Consider the following 20,437-nt stretch of genomic DNA (forward strand, 5'->3'; position numbering starts at 1 on the left):
GCAACATTCGATTGCTATGCCTGCCTTTTCTGGATATCATCATACTCAATCATTTCCCCATGGCATCTTTCCTTTCAAGTGTCCAAGATGATGACCCTTCAATTTCCGGCTGTTTCAATGAAGATATATCAGTCGGCGATATCCTCGAGAAAATGAAGATATCCAGGTAGAGATAGCGCATCGATCTATACTCGTTTCACTCATTTCCATCATGTTTGCGAACTTAGCTCCAGTTTCAGTCGGGGTGCTTGCATTGCTCAATGCGTGCAGTGCCACCGCTGCGACATACCCATTCACCGTCTATCGTGGCACTTTCATTCATCTTCCACGTTTGAACTCGACTTCGGACAAACCGGAGCTTGATCGCAACCAGGGTGTCCTTTGGGTATCTTCTGCAGATGGACGTATCAAAGGATACGACTGGTCCGTCAATGACGATGCCAGTTTTCAATCATTCCTGTCAAGTCACGGATGGACCGATGGCACTAGTACTAGCAAGGGGACTCAGGTCCAAGTTGTTGAGTCCAACGATGCTCGGAATGAGTTCTTCTTCCCTGGATTTATTGGTAGGTTGTATCTCTTTCATTCATCCTTCGGCACTGCTGACTTACTATATAGACACCCATATCCATGCACCACAGTTCCCCAACATTGGCCTTTTCGGCTCATCGGGACTATTGGACTGGTTAAACGAATACACTTATCCCACGGAGGCAAGCTTCGGTTCCAAGTCGGATCCCAACAACCAACAGACAGACCCCAAAGACACACCTCCAGAGGGACTGCGTGTCTACGATGAGGTCGTCGCTCGCACTCTGGCCCACGGCACAACTTGTGCATCCTACTTTGCGACGATCCATGTCCCAGCCACCAACGCTCTCGCCGCACTATGCCACTCCCACGGCCAACGCGCCTTTATCGGTCGTGTCTGTATGGACAACAAAGATGAATGCCCAAGCTACTACGTCGACCAATCCGCCGAACAAGGTCTCAACGCGACCAAATCCACAATCGAATATATCCAAACTCTCGACCCGAACGGAACATTGATCAATCCAATCATCACCCCCCGATTTGCACCAAGCTGCAGCAACGCCTCCCTCGACGGTCTCGGCAAACTCGCCGCATCCTACAACCCGCCCCTCCACATCCAAACTCATATCGCCGAAACCCTAGACGAAATAGCCCTCGTCCAGCAACTCTTCCCAGAATCATCCAGCTATGCCGACGTCTACGATAAAGCGCACCTCCTCACATCCCGTACCATCCTCGCCCACGGCGTGCACCTCACCAAAGACGAACGCACCCTGATCCGCCAACGAGATTCGAAGATCTCCCACTGCCCAGCCTCTAATTCCGCTCTTGGCTCTGGTCTCGCTCCTGTCCGTATCTTGCTCAACGAGGGTCTCACCGTTGGCCTAGGCACAGACGTTAGCGGTGGATACAGCCCGAGTATCCTCGAAGCTGCCCGCCAGGCCTGCCTCGTCTCGCGTCTCCTTCAGTATAGCTCTGAGTATCAGACCATGACGGGGAATGTCTCGACCAACGGCACGGAGAAGCTTTCCGTGGATGAGAGTCTTTACCTTGCTACCCGGGGTGGTGCAGCCGTCGTCGATATGGCCGATGATATTGGTGGTTTCGATAAGGGTATGATTTGGGATGCGCAGTTGATCGAGCTAGGCTCTGTTCCGAATAATACGGTCAGTCCCCTTGATGGAAGTTCTGTGGAGGCGCGTGCAGTTACTGTGAAGCGTGTGGATGCATCGGGTCCTGTTGGTAATGTGGATTTGTTTGGGGATGAGACTTGGCAGGAACAGATTCAGAAATGGATGTGGAGTGGCGATGATCGCAATGTTAAAAATGTGTGGGTTCAGGGCAAGTTGGTTCACACCAGGGATTAAATGGTGGATGATATTGAGTTGGTGACTTGTGCATGTCACCGACTCTTGTTTGTGATTGTATGGTTGTTGCTGTTGTATCAGTTGCTATATTTGTTACCCTTTTATGCACTTCCGTAACCTCCGCTCTCAATCATCCTTGATGACCGAAGACCCGACCTCGCCCCATTGACGTTTGATCTCGTAGTCTCTCGTTTCTATGTTGCACTACTATTTGTTGTCACTCAATTCTTGTTTTGGGTATAAATACTCTAGCGTCGTACATTTCATTATTATTTCATTAAAAAAACCCCTACAATTTTTTCCAAACCCCATCAGTGTGACTATCCACTCTACTCATTTACAACAATAGCTTACTTATCATCCGAATCCAAATGTGTCAAACATTGTCCTGGAACATCCTCGTTGCCTTGATATCGGCTCCAGGCATCCTGGCCCGTCTGAAGGCGAGACGGACAAGGTAATTACAACTTGATCATTTTCCAATATGCGCTGATTGACCGCCATGCACTGAAAACAAATTTTCGTAGGGTTTTCTCCCAACTCAGATTTATTATTGTATGTCAAGCGAGTATTCACAATCCATTCGACGACCAGGTTATATTAGAGCTTGATATATGCGAAAGTGGAGCGGCAGTGCTTTATTAGATTGGATCATAACATGTCTTCCAACCATCCTGCCGAAGAGATCAAAGATTATTCGAGAATGAAAAAGTGCCGAGATGCGTCAACAATCCTTGAACATGCGTGGATAAGAAGCATCTCCCGATATGTCTTCACAACAAGCATTAATTAGCAGGGGCAGGTGCGTATGTAATCCCAAAGTTGACTGTCTTCACAGTATCATAATCCCTCGGATTAGCACGGTTGCCAAAGATCTTCAGCGCACGCACAACAAGCGAGTAATTGCCAGCGGGGACATATGAGCCATTTGCCAGCTGACCCGTGAAAGAAGTGGCTTTGAGATCAGTAAGACCCTTAACAGTCCGAGGAAGGGCCGTCTTCGGGGCAGCCACGGGGAAGATAGTGCTGCTATTGGCAGCTTTGACACCGATGAGAAGCAAATCCGTGCCCATAGAAAGCTTGGTCTGGAAGATGGGGTAGCTGGTGTTTGCTTGGTTGATAGGAGCATTTTCGTTGGGAAGAACGAATTGTTGGTTGGCTTGAACGCGCTCGTTGGTGGCGCTGTCGGTGAGGTACATGCTACCTTCCTTAGTGTCCAGGATGGTCACGTTGCGCATAGCGGTGGCAACACCCAAGTAAGGAACGGAGAAGGAGTCGTTAGAGCTCGTTCCATTAAAGGTAATATACCCGCTATAGACTGGGATACGGTGGGAGATAAGGCCCTTCGGGGGAGTAGCAGTGACCTTTACCACGGCGGAGCCGCCAGCAGCGACAAGCACGCTTGACGAGCTGAACTTGAGTGAGGCACCGTTGGTAGTACGGTCCACGAAATCACCAAGCTTGTTCTTCTGGGGGATAGAGCTGTTTTCGGGGAGCGTGTAGACAGTAGCAGCACCAACGTGGCCAACAGTATAAACACGCGGCGAGGAGCCGGTGTTGTTAATCTGAATATAGGCTGGGACGATGTGCTGGGTGTCATTGAACGAGATAGTGCTCACATTGAACTTGGTGGCGGTGTGCACAAGCTTGTAAGCATCAATGAGACCTCCACCCTGCTGCGCAACGGATCCCAGGAAGGGGGACGCTGTAACACCGTCATGGAAGACGTTAGGGTTGGCAGTAGTCGAAAGTAGAGACTTGATCTCGGCAGGAGAAACCTTGCCCTTGCCACGAGCCTCCATCAAGAGAGCAATGCAGCCAGCAACGAAGGGGGTCGCCATCGAGGTACCACTCTCCACGGCATAGCTGCCCACGGGGACTGGCCAAGTCGACAAGATGGATCCACCTACACCAGAAACGGCCGTCACGGGGAGAATCTCGTTGCTGGGGCCCCACTGAGTAAATTCACTGATTTGACCACCGGATTGAGGGTTAGTCTCGTTGATGAAGATGGTCTTCGCGTATTTCTCGCTGATCATGTGGAGGGTGACATTGGCGCCAGAGGCGGCGAGTTTCACCCACTTCTCGCCAGTCTGGGCAGATACCATGCCCAAGCCCGTGAGTGCAGGGTTCGAAACCGGCAGCTCATAGGTACCAGGCTCATTGTTGTAGAAGAGGATGTTCTTAGCACCGGCCTTGACGGCGTTGGCCTGCTGCTGACTGCCGCGGCAGCCACCGTAGCGGATCAGAACAATCTTGTCAGTGAGGTTGGGATGATTGCCCGTCCAGGGCTCACAGGAATCGCCAACGACTGAGGCATTGAGGCTGCTTGGGTACAGGGCATATGTGCCATTCTTGAAGTCAGAGGTACCTGCGAGCTGCCAGCCAAATGCCTTGGTGGTGTTTCGGGTTGAATAAGAGGCGCCAGTCAGTAGGAGAGGGCTATACAAGTTGTTGACGGATCCAATTCCAATGCCGGCAGAGTTGTCGACACCATTGGAGGAGAGAAAAAGACCGTAGCTTCCGTCATTGCCAGCTGCAATGAAAGAAGGAAGACCAGCCTCGGCCAACTTTTGAACTAGCTGGCCCCATGGCTCGTCACTCCAGCCTTTGTACGTACCAAAGGAAGCGGAAATAATGTCTGCCTTGTCTTCGTAGGCCTTCATGAAAGCGGCGGCGACGATATCAGTGCCGGTATTTACCACATGCTTTCCAATGACCTTGTAATGACCCAGGGTGACATTCGGCGCCACGCCAGTGAAGTTGTAAGGATTGGGCTGAGCGGCAATCAGACCAGAGACGTGAGTTCCTGCTGGAAATTAGCTAGGATATCTATGACATCTCAATATCCATTTATGAGCCTACCGTGTCCGTCGCGACCTTCCCATGGGTCGGTAGTGTTCTCTAGGAAGTTGAAGCCAAACTCCACCAGACAGCCTTTGCCAAAGCAGCCTCCGAGAGCAGGATGCTTGTAGTCCACTCCCGTGTCAACCACCGCCACGCGGATACCAGTTCCTAGGTAGCCTTCCTGACGAAGCTTATCAACTCCGACCATGATGTGAGGGTAGTCGTTGCCTTCATGGCCAGTAGGATCACGGCGTCGGATGCCGTGAGAGGTAACACTACGGCGGACAGCCGCGCCGTGGGCCACAGTAGAGACCTCACTCCGAGGCTGATGCAGCTCCCGAACTGGAGAGACCTTCTTGACCACGGGCCATGAGGAGATTTGCTTGACAATTGCCCTCTCGTTCTGGTTGTCGTCCAGCAGAGTGAAGGAACCACCGTGGAAAAGAGCAAAGGACAAGTCGTGGTTGAGAGTGGCAGGGATGCCTAAGTCCTTCAGAGTAGTGAGGAAGCTAGCAGACGACTAAGGGGGAAAAAACTTGCTGATTAGTATAGACAGAGCTGTACATTGGGTGGACATTGAAAACGGACAGTTGTAGAATCAACAAACTCGACAATATACTTCTGGGCAATGGGGTCACCATGTCCTGCCAGTACCACTGGCAGGGCAGCCAGGAAGGCGCTCAACCATGGCCAAACAGGGGCCATAATAACCAAAATATGTGTATTAATGAATGGCTGGACTCAAAGAATCCGAAAAAGAGCGACTGAAAATAAAACAATTCAAAGAGTGACGAGGTTGAAACAAAAGAAAGATTGTATCCATAGAATCGAAGGATGGAATATCCGATCCCAAGATCTTGCAAGATCGGATTCGCCATTGGGCGAGCCCCTATTATCCATCCCTTCGCAGTTCACACATCTACCGAGAACACACGGCAAGGCTTGATTACACTTTGGCAATGTTTTGCGCTGAATCTGAAGCCCTCGGCGGGGCCGGATCTCGTGTTTTTGGTGATCGGCATAGATAGTCGCCGATCAGGCGTTGATTAAAGCTAGCGCATCGGGCCCAGGAAAAAGGGTCTGGTTGTGAATGGTTGTGAAAGACGCCCCGGAGATTAGACCATCGGTCAATTGATCCATCGCGTCATTTTTTCAGCGGAGCTTTTTTCCATCTCATGGCAAAAATGGCTAGGCGAGATGTGTGCAGATTATTCATGTTTTAGCACTAATAGGGGGATTGTGTACGGAGTATTGTAAGCATACAAGCTTCTCCGTCCGAGAGTTGGGTGGCTTGAAATGATTTCTTTCCCTTATGACCCGTTTCCAGAGTGATTGATCTGGTGAGCGAACCATTGGCGCGTGCATTTTTCTTGCATTGTGCCGCAAGACTGTTCCGTGAGAGGGGTGTTATTCCTTCCACTGGCCCCGGCACCATGGCCACCGTGGGCCTGCCAAGCAAAAGGGGTTTCATCTTTCATAAAAGATCGCATATCATCTACCGAAGCATTGGGTGGAAATTTAGCTAGGTTTCTTGAATGTGTGGCCTGTAGCTACAATATCAATATCTTTGTCGAACAGGATCTTTCAAGTTGTTTCCCAATTGCACGTTCATTCTTGTAGCTTTAATGCCTTGCCTATTTAAGTTATCGAAGAATGATTCTGTATCGCTAGAGGAATGCCGAAGGAAATGACAAGAGTAAACACTTTCCGCTGTTGCTGTCATTCCCCTTCACGTTTTCCCCACTATGCGGAGGAGGAATGCATCAGGGCTATCATAGCCCACGCTACTATCAACACGAGAACTGGACTCAATACTTATATATCCAACCTCACTAAGGATATGAGCTAGAAAATAGAGACTTCTAATCAGACATGGGTTTCAACTCCCGTCTAAACCGCCCGCCCCGGACGTGGATGATTTTTCACCTTGGATGATTCTGGATTGGAAGAACGGGCATCCGTCGTGAGATATATTTCGTGCAGTACCCATGGTCAGCGATGTCACCCGGCTTTTCGGCATCGAAAGGGAATTTAACATGACTCAAGACTTCTTTCAATGGATTGCTGCTTATATCCCAGGAGCTTAGCTTATGCTAGACCGTCTCTTACATATCCTACTCATCCCGTTGTGGACAAACGCCCTCTTGATAGGTTGCATCTCAACCCTCAAAGTCGTCGTACACAGGCATTAAACTTCCAGTGGTGGATGGATGAGTGATGATCATGACAGGAAGAATGTCATGAGATTAGTCCATCGTTAGATTAAGTAGAAAGAATCAGGCATGCAATTCATGTACATATTGTCATGCGTTCAGAACTTGAGATGGAAGAAGATGTGACCTGGGGAACATGCGATAAAAGATGATGAAGACCGCAGAATCAATAATCTCCAGGAAATGGAATGCACAAAACATATGCTCGCCACAAATCAACTCTGTTGTCGCGCATAAATCAAGAAAATGTGCCATTCGATGCAAAAGATCAAAGTTATTAAATCATGATACAACCTCCGCAATGACGTTCCCTAAGGTACTCACACACCAAACTGCAATCAGACCCCATCCGATCCTACGATCCATACGCCAGTTGTTAAGTGGAACAACAATCAAAAGACCAATGAGAACAAACAAAAGTGTGGCACCACTGATGACTAGTAACTTGGAGAGTTTGATTTCATAGGGAACCCGAACCATCGTCTCGTCATGTTTAGGAGATGACTTACCCGGGCTTAGAGTCATATATAGACCCCCAAGACCGATGCCCAAGAGGATATTGAGCATGGGTCCGCCGAAGCAGGCGCTCAATGCCATCACAGGGTATCCCAGTCGGGCGACGGTGATATCGGCGACGAGATCGCCGAGCGAGTTACCGACCGCGAAGATCGTCAATCCCAACAGTGAGTCAGAGATGTTCAGAATAACACCGATGGTCTTGAGCACAGAGACAACTTCTGTGGCGATAGTTGCAATCCAAGAAATTGCAACTAGAAACCCGAGCATGGAAAGGAAAGGTCGCCATCCAGATGGAAGAGCCTGAGGTTTGGATAGTTCAGGTGTTTCATGCGGGCGGAAGTATGAATGATCAACATGGCTATGACGGTGCCATGTTCGGCGGCGACGGGTAGTCGTAATGAGGACACTCAGACAAATAAATGAGAAGAGAAGGGCTACCAATGAAGGCAGAATAAGGTTCCTGAGATCCAACGTCTCATCTACGGTACTCCAGGCAATGAGAATGACAAAGAAAGGCCCAGTGAAGAGCTGGATTGCAATGAGCCAGCGATTCCAATCCTTGGATACCACGCAAGCCGCATCTGGGGGTGGATGTGGCACGGCCGGCAGCTCGGAATCCCAGCGTGGGCGAGGTGCAAGTTCATGATGCGTGGACTTGCGGCGGGGGTGTATGCGCACGGTAGGTCCATCTGGGAAAGACTCAACATGCTCATGCCCAATCGGGTAAAAGGTCGGACTGTCTGCTGGTAGTCTGACTCTAGGCGTCGGGTTACCGTCATCGCCTACTTGCTCAATGATAACGGCAAGAACTGGATCAGGTTCGTCGGACTCGGACACTTGAGGTTCGATGACTGGGACAGTGATTGTTAAGAGGAATACACTTGGCGCAGCAATTATTCCCAACAGCCGTTCTGCTATGTTCTTGGATTTCCAGCCAGCCAAGGTGGGAAATAGCGTGCAACCGATTTGCGCAGCAGGAGGAAGAACCGAACTAGGCCACCACTTCATCAAAGGTCCCTTCAAAGACGCGTTGTCATTGGCCGTGTCATACAGGTCGTCATGAATCATGAGTTGCTCGGACGGACTCGCCACTGGATTGGGCAAGCGGATACTGGGAGCACGAGATGTTGGAGCAGGGGGGTTGTCGGCGAATGCGGGAAAAGGTACAGCCGAGCTTTCTGGACCAGTCCCAGAGTGGTAGCTCCCACTGCCTCCTCGTGGTGACATTGGCCGTGGAGAGCGGCCCTGCGTTGCTGAGGTTTGATAATTCGGTGAGCTAAAAGGCCCGGGCGGAGCAAGCAGGTCTGGTATTTGAGGGATAGCCGGGCCAATTGTAGGACTTGTGTTTGGCGATGGATGCTCTGACGATGACGGAGAGGCAGTCAATAAAACATTGGTATCGATACGAGGAAGTTGAAAAGTCCGCATGTCCCCAGATCCTTCTGCAGGCTCATTGGATGGACGTCTCACGGTCAGAAGAGGAGCTTGACGTTGTCGATCAAAGACACTAGCGTCAATCTCCAACCCGTCGGCGTCATTCGCTGAGACGGCTCGGGCCCGTGATCCCTCTGCACTGAGCGGTGAAAGGCGGTCGTTGATAGTACTTGGTCTGGTAGCACGGGGATGCGATGCTATTGAACGCGTATCAAAGGGTTGAGAGGAATTGTCGTCATCGTCGGAGTAACTACTTAGGCTGATCGTTGGATTGTCCCTGATAGTTCTCGACTTCCGAAGAGACTGAAGCACTGATTGGAATTCGAGTGCACCGACTATACTCGCACGAATCGGATTGATGGTATTTCGCCTTGACAAGGTCGCGGGCCGATAGACATGCATATTGTCACGAATCTCTGCCAAATACCGATTTCGTGTCTCGTCATCTTCCTCATCCTCTTCCTTCCAAGCTGGGATGCCACCTGCGCTTTCTAGAAGATCGAAATCGTCCGTCGACGCTCCACGGAGAAGACTGCGAGATTCTGAAGCCACGCCTGGATCATCATCTTCTACTGGCTGCTCGATCTCCAACTCCTGGTTGTCCGGGATATGAAAGTGAGTTCGGGCTGCCAAGTCTCGTTCGTTCTTTCGGCGGCGCCGAACGAGATACCAGTGCCAGCTAACAACCAGAATCACGTAAAAGACATACAAGGCAACCATTGCAGCTGACTCCCAAGCTTGGAGGCGACCATCAGCGACTAAGAGCATGCTAAAGCTGACTGCGACCACGAAAAACCCAACATCACGGACGAAGCTCCGTCGCGCGACCTTAAACGGTCGAACCAAAGCCATGGAGCCCGCTACCACAGATGTGATGAAAGTCGCCGCCCCAATCAGCTCTCCAATCGCTAAGCTCCCACTATTCGATCGCATGGCGGCGAAAGTAGAGAAGACATCAGGGCTGCCATTTCCGAATGCGAGAAACGTGACGCCAGTAAGGCTTTCGCTGAGCCCGAGGACGCTCGCCAGTGTACTCAAGTCAATGCACAGGAAGTCACTTGCCGCAATACCGATAGTACTGAAAAGTAGCGACAGCCAGAGAACGATGATAATGAATGCCACTGGTTTGGCATCGGGCAAGGCGCAATAATAGAGCTGTAGGTAGGAGAGGAGGCCATCTTGATGGTCTGGACAGTTTTCGCGTACATATGCACATTGATCTTTGGCATTGCGAACTAGCCGACACTATGATGTTGGTCACACGAGGGCACGGTTAGCTTCATTGACCATACCACGAGAGACAAGGGGGAATACCTCTGGTTCGTCAGCTCGCCGTAGAGATACACCAGCTGCTGTACGCTCATGTGCTTGTCCATTCCCAAACCCCACCACAGTCCAGCTGACAACCGCGAGGACCGTAATTACCAGCACCGATGCGTAGAACGGCCGAACGGAGTATCGAGGGTCTGACCGGGGGGCCGCAGGATGGATGGTAACCGGTTCATGATGGAATCCGAGACAGCTGCATGTTGGACCCAGGGCGAACCAAGGGGATCTTTGGACAAGTGGTGTATATAGCGATATGACCAGGGAAAATAAGTCAAGCACCAAGATCGGGCTCCATTGAGCTGGCGTTGACTTGTCCCTACCAATGCGGTGAGCTCAGTGATGTCAGCCTAGCAATCGCGGAGAGGAGTGGGGCAGTGCACGATTTCGACGCGCATGTTTGGCACATCCTCTCTCAAACAAATATAGAAAACAACAGGACACGGAGATAAGAGGACCAAATGTACGATATTGAACCTGATCGGTAGGTATTCGAAATTGAATAATAATGATGAAGGGAGCTCGTATCGATGACGATTTACGAAAACTTAAAGGTTCCGTGACTGTTTCCTGGGGTTGATGCCTTATCTTTACGGCATCCAATACTGATAGCACGTGATAGTGTGCATGGCTGGTCTCTATGCCCCGCCGTATGTTTGTTGACTTCCTCATTTGTTTGGCCCACCCCTCTTGCGACTGCAACCACCACCCCCACACCTCCTTCGACACCAGCGCATCTCGTTATCCCCGATCGGGGGAAACTGCAACCATGCCTCGTGTCGCGAATAAAAGCCCACCGCCGCTCAGGCGGCGGGAACTCCACCCCTCAGAAGAACGCGCCCATCAAGTACGTACACCAAAAGCTTTGCCAGGCAACGGGGCTCGCGGAAAGCTAACCCGCCATCAGAATTCCCCTTAACGATGATATGGGAGAGAAAGCAGCGCGGATGGAGGCCAGACAAGCGCTCCACGACCGCCAGATGAATCAGATCAAGGCCGCAGTCAAGACGCCTATGCCCGCCCGTCGATACCGCGAAGGAAGCGACGATAGCCCCGCGACGCCTCGAGGATCCAACCATCGCGGTCGCGAAAGCGATGTCAGTGGCCGGGGTGTGACGCCCATGAAACGCGTACCCATTCTGGCGAACTTTGAAGAATGGATGAAGATGGCTACCGATAATAAGATCAATGCAAACAACTCCTGGAACTTCGCCCTGATCGACTACTTCCACGACATGTCGCTTTTGAAAGAAGGAGACGGTGTCAACTTCCAGAAGGCTAGTTGCACACTCGATGGCTGTGTGAAGATCTATACAAGCCGTGTCGATAGTGTTGCGACTGAGACGGGAAAGCTCCTCAGTGGCCTGGCTGACAGTCGCGATAAGCGCGCTCGCGATAATGAGGCCGAGGGAGAAGATGGGGATGAAGATGAGGACGGTGAAGAGGGTGGAGGGCGCAAGTCGCGCAAGAAGGTGCGGCATACTGCGCTACCATTTTCGTGGCCCTCATACTGACTGAACGACCTCTCTAGACCCGATCGCATGAAGCCACACTCGCCCCGTCTTTCAACTCATTACAACTGAAGAAGTTTGAGCTGGAATTTGCCGTCGATCCTCTCTTCAAGAAGGCCTCCGCAGATTTCGATGAGGGTGGAGCCAAGGGCTTGCTTCTCAATCACCTCGCTATCGATGGGCATGGAAGGATTGTGTTCGACAGTAGTGATGATGCCGTTGATGATAGCTCAAAAACTGCTGAAGGTGATGGTGATCGCCAGGAGTCCATGGATCCTGAATCCCAGAGCGAGGAAAAATCAAAACCTACACAACAGGCTAGCGATACTTTTGATGACGACTCAGACATTGATCTTGCGACCCTTGCTAGTCAGTTCTTCCCGGATCTCGATCGCCTTGGCGAGCAAGATATTTGCCCCTCCTTGAAGAACTTTGATCTTGGTGATCCCAGTGGAAACCTGGATATTCCTCTGCTTAAGGCTCCAGAGGAGTGGAGGCATGACAAGGCCAACGAAGGCGAGGGTGGACAAGAAGACCCGTCTGGTATAATGCTAGACGATGACAATGCCGTCGGCTTTGACGACGACGATCTCGGTGGTTTTGACCTGAGCGAGGATGCTGGCTTCGGTGACGGTGGAGAGGCCTGGGCACGAGAGGCCGCCTTGGAGCCCATGCTCAAAGTTCACCGACTTGACCACGATGGTCAGGATGCCGATGGCGATGAAGAAATGGTGGACGAGGATACCTTTGCTATTTCCATGTCTCATCAACCCAGCAAACAAGACCACGAGAGTATACTCAGCTACTTCGACAATGCACTTCAGAAGAACTGGGCCGGTCCCGAACATTGGAAGATTCGAAGGATCAAAGATACGACTGCCGCCAAGGACACGAGTTCGGCACCGAAACAGCGCAAGGAGAAGGAGCCGTTTGAAATTGACTTCTCTGCGCCGCTTGATCCTGCCATTGCTGAACTCATTTACACCCCTGCTAGTTCCAACTCTGCGATCTCCATCCCGAAGACGCAATGGAAAACCAAGGGCCGTAACTTGCTGCCTGACGATAAGCATTTCAACTCCAAGAGCCTGCTAAGTCTGTTCCTGAAGCCCAAGGCCCGTATGGGATCAAGGAAGCTCCTAGGCAGGCGGACACAAAACGTTAGACCTGAGCAAGTATCTGGGAACGGCGACATGGACGAGGCATTCTGGGCAAACCACAAGACAGAAGATACCACCGCCGATGAGGGCGTTGGCGGTGCTTACGATGCTAATTTCTTCGCGGACGACGACGGCCTTGCTTTCCCGAACGGCATGGATCTTGATGATGACGACGATAATCTTCCATTTGCGGATGCGCGAGAGATGCTGTCTCCGGCTGCTGAGGGCCGTCCTGGAACTGCTGTCGGTAATGCCACCGGCATCACCGCGTTGCTTAACATGGTTGGTGCAACGCCAGGCCGTCCTGGCGCAGGCGGATATGGATCTCAGCTTGTGACCCAAGGTGGACGCCGTGCACGACCAGACTATGTCAACTATGCACGGGTGGCTAAGAAGGTGGACGTACGACGCCTTAAGGTCGAGATGTGGAAGGGCATGGGCGAGCGTCTAGTCACTGCCTCAGAATTCAGCTCTGCCTCACAACCAGGAGCTGTATCAAGTGACGTCCCACCTGAACCTGACAGCGAGGCTGATGAGCCGGTCCCTCCAACTCCTCAAGCGAGCAGCCCGAACAAGCCTAGCGATTCCGATAAGGATGGCCGACTACGCTTCACACAGATCATGAACAGTTTGAAGGGGGTCTATCCCGCCGAGATGCTTCGTGATATCAGCACGTCATTTGGTTTCATTTGTCTGCTTCATCTAGCCAATGAACAGGGTCTTGTTCTAGAGAGTGACATGGACCAGATATCCCATGATGCCATGAGTTTGGAGGAGATATTCGTCAGTCGCGATGCTCACGCCGTCCTGGAAGAGGGAGGCATGTGAGAGTCGGTACTTGATATGCATGTACAGTCTTTTGTTTGGATTAGATGTGCCCAAGCCACTATGTTGGTCACGAATGACGGACAGAACGGGATTTTGGTAGATCATTTGGAGTTGGGTGGTTTCGTCTTCTTTGCACAGTGGCGCTCTGGTATTTTTCTATGGATTTTTACCGCTTACCAATGCAGACTATTCGCATTTTCTTCAATCCACATATGTTCGAGTAGGCCTCCCTTCAGTGGGATCCAAACGAATTACCTGGGTCATCCATAAGGCTCCATGCCCAGATCTGACTGCGTTTGAGCTATTAACCCTGCAGTTTTTGCAGGATGAGGTATCTATTATCCTCATTCATACCCACCTTATGGTAACAAATCTTCCTCCAAAGATCCCGGCTTTGATATCAGCTTTTTTTTGAAGATACCCGTGCTCCCTTAGTCCTATGCACCTCTGTCTGTCGTCGTTGACTGGCACCCTTGAGCCCCTGATTTACGGCAGATTGAATGTCTATGGCTTCGATGAAGCCGAGAGAGCAATGTCTCTCAATCACTTTCAAGCATTGACTTCGGGGAAGGGCTTTACGTGATGAGACCTCATGCATCGGTTGAAAACTAACTGATCAAGCCTAGCAACGATTCCGCAGTGGCACACATAACAACAACAAAGGCCTGCGGTAGACCACATACTAGGCCAGGAGGAACGTGAACTAGGAGATTAATGGTCTCTGAGGAAGAAACACATAACAATAGCAAGACGAGAGCGTCCCTCGCTTCACTTCATTAGCAAGGGACGTCTTCTCTTTATTTGAATTCCAGCATCGAGTCTCGCATGGTATTGCCCGGCTAGGCACCAATCATGATCTAATCAAGAGAAAATGTGTTAATTGTCTAAATATCTCTATTTCCTGGGCAAAATGAGTCTTTCTCTATCTCTAATCTTCGGTTAAGTAACATGATATTCATTTGTAACTAGAACACCGTAATTAGGCGTGGGGTAGCGAGGGTTAAGAGCCTCCTCATCGCTGTCCACTGAGACCCCTTTCCCAACTACTGCTCTATCATGAATGACGTTTGGCTCATGATATGAATCAAAATTTGACTGGGTAAAGGAGCCCAGAGGAATTCCACCATCTTTCTTGGCTTGTGTTAATTCCCCATAATTTCTGTATGAACCACCAATCCCTCGCGAGTACCGGTGGGAGGGTCGAGAGTCGCTGTGAACCGTGGAACTGTGCGTATTGACGATGAATAATCGGAAAGCAGGTAGGCAGGAGGTAACGATTGCAGACGTATTTTCTAACATTGAAAAGAGTTGGAATTTTATCGGATCGACGTTGTGCGTTTTCGGGTTGGTCATGACGAGACGTAGGATAGCAAACATGATTGGAATGATTGGTAGGGAGAAGACGGCGATTAGAATCAAGCGCTTTCGACGGTTGACCTTTAACTTGTGGAGCAGTGGGAAGGGGATAATCATGACTATGTAATATGCCTGGTTAGTATGGGGATATGAAGTTTACCCAGGACGATGAGGGATTACTTACTGCAAATATCACCTGCGATGTCAGTCCCGACTGAAAAACGGAAAACAAGATTGGAGAAAAAGATGTCTTGCGCAGAGGAGCATTTGCCTGGCTCGAGTCAGAACATAGGCTAAATGTGCAAGAAAAAGTTGTGAATCTCCTACCCAGCGTGAAAAAGTCGCGAATAGGGTCACAGGCAAATTCCTGCAATACCACACTTGTGATCCAAGTCGACGCGGTGACTCCACACATAATCCACCAGAATAACCTCATGGAAGAGTTCACCGAGTCGAACAATCGCCAGAAGAAGAAAAGAAGCGAAAATTTGACCGACCATAATGTGGTCCATAAGAGAAGATCGGCAGCATACTGTAATTTGAGAAAAAGCGATGCTCGGTCCATGAATCCCTCTGTTGGTAGTCTCAACCCTGCCCCGATATATGTGAGCTCATACATTGGCGCCATGGCGATTTGGTAGACAATAGCGGTTGCCAAGTGACAGAGCACAGCGAAGAATATCCAGTAGTCGTTGACGAATAACTGCTTGCTGCTCTGGTATTGAGTATGTGTTCGAATGATGACCAGAATAAACGAAAGAACGACGCCGATCCATAGGAGTGCCTAGAGTCATCAAAGTGATGTTAATATGGTCGTTCTTCATCCCATGCCGTTGCAAAATTGCTTACCGTCTGGCCTTGTTCAGATATTAATGGCGCTTCCATCGTGGCCTCCGCTCGTTTCTCCCAGCTGGAGGAGAGGTATCCGAGAGTCGTATCCATGACTGGGCTTCTCTCAAGACCCGGAGTCATTTAACAAAATGCTCGGCGAGGTGTTGATAGCGATGGTCGACCAAAGGAAGAGGTCTTCCATTTACCTGGGGAGTGCTCAAAACTTAAGAATTTACGACAAAGAGGGAACACGAACTGGACCAGCGCAGTATGAAATTAATAAAGACCACCTTGGCGTTCAGGGTTCTTTTTCGAATGTCTCGCCTCGTCAGGATTCCTCCCTGTCGGAATAATGCAAAGAATTGTGTAGAAGAAGCCGCCAATAACATAGAGTCAGAGGAGCGACCCTGTATACAACAATGGCCCTCATGCAACAGGGCTTGAACAAATTGGTGCATAGCTCCATCTAAGGCCACACTTCGGGCTAATTTGGGGGCCAATTCCTGGGATTGGACCCCTTGAGGCGTTTCGGTTACAAGGCGGCCGTTACTGAAAGAGTTAGAACCTACACCTAAATATTGACGAGCCCTGATAAAATGGCAATCTTGCGTTTATTGTCCTATTGACTCAATTCACCTTGGGGAGAGCAGTACGAGATAGGAACCGCCCAGTAGGCAAAGTAAGTCTTCCCTGATCAGATTTAGTAAAATCGCAGACCCCAGTGCAGCATTTGGTATTTCGTCTTTTACTTCAGGCTAGCCATGCCCGAGGCCGACTAGTCATGCAGCCCTCCCGGAAAACAGTCAATTAAGGGAGTAGCGAGGCTCAGACATCGCAGCGTTACAGCGATGCCTATATCAGCTTCTGGTTCCACTTCGAAGGGACCCTAGAGGCGAAGCGACCCCTTCCGTCCTGTCATAACGTTCCCCGCCTCCCCACCTTGTCCTCGATTAATATCATCCTCCCGAATCGACCCTTGATCGATCTGTACTCTTAGCTTCGCGAACTATTCCAATTGGTCCATTGTCTCGCTGGCAACGCTCTAGCTCCTGTATTGCATTAAATGTAACCGAAAACGAACGGTGCCTGCATTTTGGATCTCAGGGGAAACACAACCGAGACTAGTCGTGAGGTGTGAGAACCATAAGATGCAAGAATATCTCCCATACCAGAGGACAACATCCACACTCTTTCCTTCTATCCTTGCCTCTGCTTATATTCGTTCAATCCTTCCGTGTACAAAATGAAGCTTCTTTCCTTCTGCGCTCTGTCCCTCGCCGCGGCTATCTCGGTCCTGGCATCCACGACTACCGACGTCGCCCCCATTGATCTGTCATCCCTTGCCGATGGCTGCACGCCCGAGGTCTATACCGACGCCGGCACGATCGAGGCAATCCGAAACACACTAGCGATCTATCCTTTCGCTATCGATGGCAAGAACTTCGACGCGCTTAGTAAGGTCTTTACCACCAACGCGGTAGCCAACTACTCCGCGCCCCTCAACGTGTTGACCCCGCTGTCGTCAATCCAATCCGTGCTGCAAACTAGTCTCGCATGCGTGACCACGCAGCATCTTCTCGGCACACAATGGATTGATATCCTTTCCCCGATCACTGCTAGATCGGTGACGTATTTCCGTGCCGCGCACTTTGGAAAGGGACAGACTGAGGGCCAGGTGTTGTATGCATATGGTCAATATCAGGATAACTGGGAGCGTCAGTCGAGTGGTACCTGGCGGATTGCCCATCGAAACCTGGTTTATATGGTTCGTCTAGTTCCCTGCCAATTACCACTGATGGAGATACTAACTCAATCCAAATGTAGGGCCCCCAGATCGGCAACGAGACCGTCTTTTTGTGTTAGTTGGACTTGGACTTTCAACAGGGGTCTTGTTTTGATATTCAGCCGCTCTTCTGTAACTCATAATTAGATAATATTTGTTAGAAGTCTATCCCTTTGGTAAGAAAACAAAAGTGTTCAGACAGCGAATGCTCATCGACTGAGTGAAATCTAACTATAATTTTATCGTGCCATGTTGCCAGTTTACCGTTAACCAAGGGCCGGGGATATTTTTCCATTCCTTAGCTTCACGTTGTTTTAGGATTTAGAGTCCGCGATGAAGGGGAAGGTGCCGAAACACGTAATTAACCCGACTTGCCCAATAGCCATACGACTGTAATGACATAGAAAGATGAAGAACGTAGATCGGCAAAAGGACGGCTTATAGATTCTCATATTGGAAAGACTCATATGAAACTACATCGCTAAACAATCCTACCAATTAGAGATAATATGGCGTTAAATCAAAGGAGATTCCGATTTGGCGAGCAACCAAAAAAGAAAAATCAGATTCATAATCCCTCCAGTAGGTATAAGGTACCTGTACTATCCCCAAACTCCAACACGCCCGCTGTACATATCAAGTCTCAGTCAGGACCACAGGCCCAAGCGACCAAGAACACATAATTAGTCAAGGATTAAACGTCCTCAGGATACAGGTGTATGTTCAAAATTTTCATCCGAATCGGCACAACAACATATTTTCAAGATTTTTTTACTTTTTTTTTGCAACGGATTTTCTGGTTTAGAGCTAGGTTCTCAAAAAGGCCCGGCAGTAAAGGGGACTTATTTGTGCACCGCGGCCGGGAATTCAGGCATCATGGGACTCGTGTAAGCGCCCGGGATAGGCACAGCGCCGTAGTCTGCCTCACCGGGAGCCGCGCCTATATGTTGAGGCTCGTTCGTGAGCGGTGGAGGGGGAGACCTGGGCGCCGCGGGCGCCGCAAAGCCCTCCTGTTGCGCTTGAGGTGAAGCCTGTTGGACGCGGATGGGTGGAGCCTGGAGCTGGAACGAGGGGATTTCTCTCGTTGGGGAGCGCGGTGATGCGTACTGCGTCGGTGTCGGCTCGGCTTGACCCTTCTCGGCGGCGGAGTATGGGTCTACCGAGATGCCATACGGCGACTTGGGCGGGTAGCTTGCGAAGCCGGGGAAACCTGGGGTGTTGGGGGCGGAATGCAGACGCAGCTGAGTGAGGTACAAATCAGAGCGGGCCTTGTCGCGAGTATCCATGCTCTTCATGAGGCGGCGCTTAGACCAGACACGGTAAGCAACGACGCCGTAGATGAGCAGGACAAGAACTTCGATGACGACTTCGATGATGGCGCAGACGAGGCCCCAGTCCTGCAAGATGTTAGAATTTGACGCGGATAACAGAAATTGTGGAAGTATGAACGAACCTGAAGACGGCAAAGAAGTGCGTAGTCGACCGTGTTAGAAAAGACCTCCTCGCGGGTATTCTGTGCGCAGGACCATCCCCACATGTCCTTTCCACTGCCAGAAGACTTGGAGTGCTGGTAAATGGCCGCACCGACAATCCACATAATGAAGCTGAAGAAGAAGAAACAGATCGAGAATGTGGTATAGTAGACGGTGACCTTTTCAGCGCGACGGTGGCCACCTTTCCAGTAGCCCCAGAAGACAAACAAGCACGCAAACAAAGAGAAACAAGCCAATCCCAGTAGCAGGTACTGGGCCCAAGGGTTGGTACCCTCTGCCCAGGCGGGCAGACTGTTGCGTGTGGGAATGCTCTTAGTGGCGTTGAAGATGGTCAGCGTCGTAGCTAGTAGGGACAGCACGATCAGACTGCATGAGAAGTTGACACCGCGGAGGAAAATCTTCGCGATGCGGACTCGAAGTTTGATTCGCTATATTGGTATAAGCATGGTGCGTTCAGGCATCGCTGCATATTGTATGAGAGATTTCCTTACCAAGTCGCGAGCATTCTGTTTCTCCGCTTCCTTCTCCTGCTTCTCCAGAATATACTCCTCTCGGAACGTCGGGCTGAGCGGGTTCAACGACTTCGCGGTGTTAGGCACCCTCAGCCCACTCCTCAGCGGCGAGGCGAGGGCAGGCGTGATCGGGGGCCGCGTGTCGTCGGCATGCTGTGCAGGGTCGTTGGCGGCTACATAGCCGAATCCAACATCGCCAACGCCGCCGGACTGCCTTTGCGGGGGATCAGCGAAGGGCGAGCGGCTCGACGACTCGATTGGCGAGTGCACGGCTGTGGCTTCGGCGAATCGAGCTGTGCGAGGGCTCTTCAGCGAGGCGTCGCCGCTCTCGGATGAGCTGCGGGTCTGCTGCGTTGTATGCGGTTGTGGTAGCGGCAGGTCACCCATTCCGCTATGATAAGAAGATCGAGTCAGGTCGACGGGAATGACGGGCTGGTCTGTTCGAGGAGAATCGCTGGCGTTCGACATTGAAAGCAAAGATGCGATGTACAATGGAACGGGGAAAACAGGGAAAACAATGCAGTCAAGAGAACCAGCTCTTGAAGGGATCCCGAATGAAGAACACGCTTCACGGGGGTTATAAAGGCGACTCGCTTCCGGGTGCAGAGCTGAGTCAAATTGGCTGCTGCGGAGACACCTGCGTGGAGGGGACAACGGCTGACAAGTGGTATCAACACGCTGATCAGATCGCCCTTGGGTTATATACCGTGTGCGAAACCTGCGTCC

General features: G+C 50.7%; 7 protein-coding genes across 7 annotated transcripts; 3 read left to right on the top strand and 4 right to left on the bottom strand.

The window, feature by feature from the left end:
* Window positions 1-211: 211 nt before the first annotated feature.
* N7458_006248 (uncharacterized protein) lies at window positions 212-1,901 on the top strand (the record flags this gene model as incomplete). The annotated part of the gene is made up of 2 exons (XM_056909630.1): window positions 212-566; window positions 619-1,901. 2 exons carry the CDS (start codon window positions 212-214, stop codon window positions 1,899-1,901), a joined length of 1,638 nt encoding a protein of 545 aa, XP_056765334.1.
* Window positions 1,902-2,686: 785 nt separating this feature from the next.
* On the bottom strand, window positions 2,687-5,453 carry N7458_006249 (uncharacterized protein; the record flags this gene model as incomplete). The annotated part of the gene is made up of 3 exons (XM_056909631.1): window positions 2,687-4,710; window positions 4,767-5,268; window positions 5,337-5,453. The coding sequence occupies 3 exons, from the start codon at window positions 5,451-5,453 to the stop codon at window positions 2,687-2,689; spliced, it is 2,643 nt and encodes an 880-aa protein (XP_056765335.1).
* Window positions 5,454-7,243: 1,790 nt separating this feature from the next.
* N7458_006250 (sodium/calcium exchanger protein) lies at window positions 7,244-10,290 on the bottom strand (the record flags this gene model as incomplete). The annotated part of the gene is made up of 2 exons (XM_056909632.1): window positions 7,244-10,159; window positions 10,273-10,290. The coding sequence occupies 2 exons, from the start codon at window positions 10,288-10,290 to the stop codon at window positions 7,244-7,246; spliced, it is 2,934 nt and encodes a 977-aa protein (XP_056765336.1).
* A 590-nt stretch (window positions 10,291-10,880) lies between these two features.
* On the top strand, window positions 10,881-13,736 carry N7458_006251 (condensin subunit BRN1; the record flags this gene model as incomplete). The annotated part of the gene is made up of 4 exons (XM_056909633.1): window positions 10,881-10,890; window positions 10,973-11,087; window positions 11,148-11,712; window positions 11,772-13,736. The coding sequence occupies 4 exons, from the start codon at window positions 10,881-10,883 to the stop codon at window positions 13,734-13,736; spliced, it is 2,655 nt and encodes an 884-aa protein (XP_056765337.1).
* Window positions 13,737-14,675: 939 nt separating this feature from the next.
* N7458_006252 (uncharacterized protein) lies at window positions 14,676-16,064 on the bottom strand (the record flags this gene model as incomplete). The annotated part of the gene is made up of 4 exons (XM_056909634.1): window positions 14,676-15,211; window positions 15,277-15,363; window positions 15,420-15,876; window positions 15,942-16,064. 4 exons carry the CDS (start codon window positions 16,062-16,064, stop codon window positions 14,676-14,678), a joined length of 1,203 nt encoding a protein of 400 aa, XP_056765338.1.
* A 1,102-nt stretch (window positions 16,065-17,166) lies between these two features.
* N7458_006253 (nuclear transport factor 2 family protein) lies at window positions 17,167-17,786 on the top strand (the record flags this gene model as incomplete). The annotated part of the gene is made up of 2 exons (XM_056909635.1): window positions 17,167-17,688; window positions 17,748-17,786. The coding sequence occupies 2 exons, from the start codon at window positions 17,167-17,169 to the stop codon at window positions 17,784-17,786; spliced, it is 561 nt and encodes a 186-aa protein (XP_056765339.1).
* Window positions 17,787-18,548: 762 nt separating this feature from the next.
* N7458_006254 (uncharacterized protein) lies at window positions 18,549-20,179 on the bottom strand (the record flags this gene model as incomplete). The annotated part of the gene is made up of 3 exons (XM_056909636.1): window positions 18,549-19,103; window positions 19,160-19,627; window positions 19,691-20,179. The coding sequence occupies 3 exons, from the start codon at window positions 20,177-20,179 to the stop codon at window positions 18,549-18,551; spliced, it is 1,512 nt and encodes a 503-aa protein (XP_056765340.1).
* Window positions 20,180-20,437: the final 258 nt, after the last annotated feature.

Source organism: Penicillium daleae, assembly GCF_028827525.1.
Source record: "Penicillium daleae strain IBT 16125 chromosome Unknown utg000006l_segment0_segment0, whole genome shotgun sequence".
Taxonomy (NCBI): Eukaryota; Fungi; Ascomycota; class Eurotiomycetes; order Eurotiales; family Aspergillaceae; genus Penicillium; species Penicillium daleae.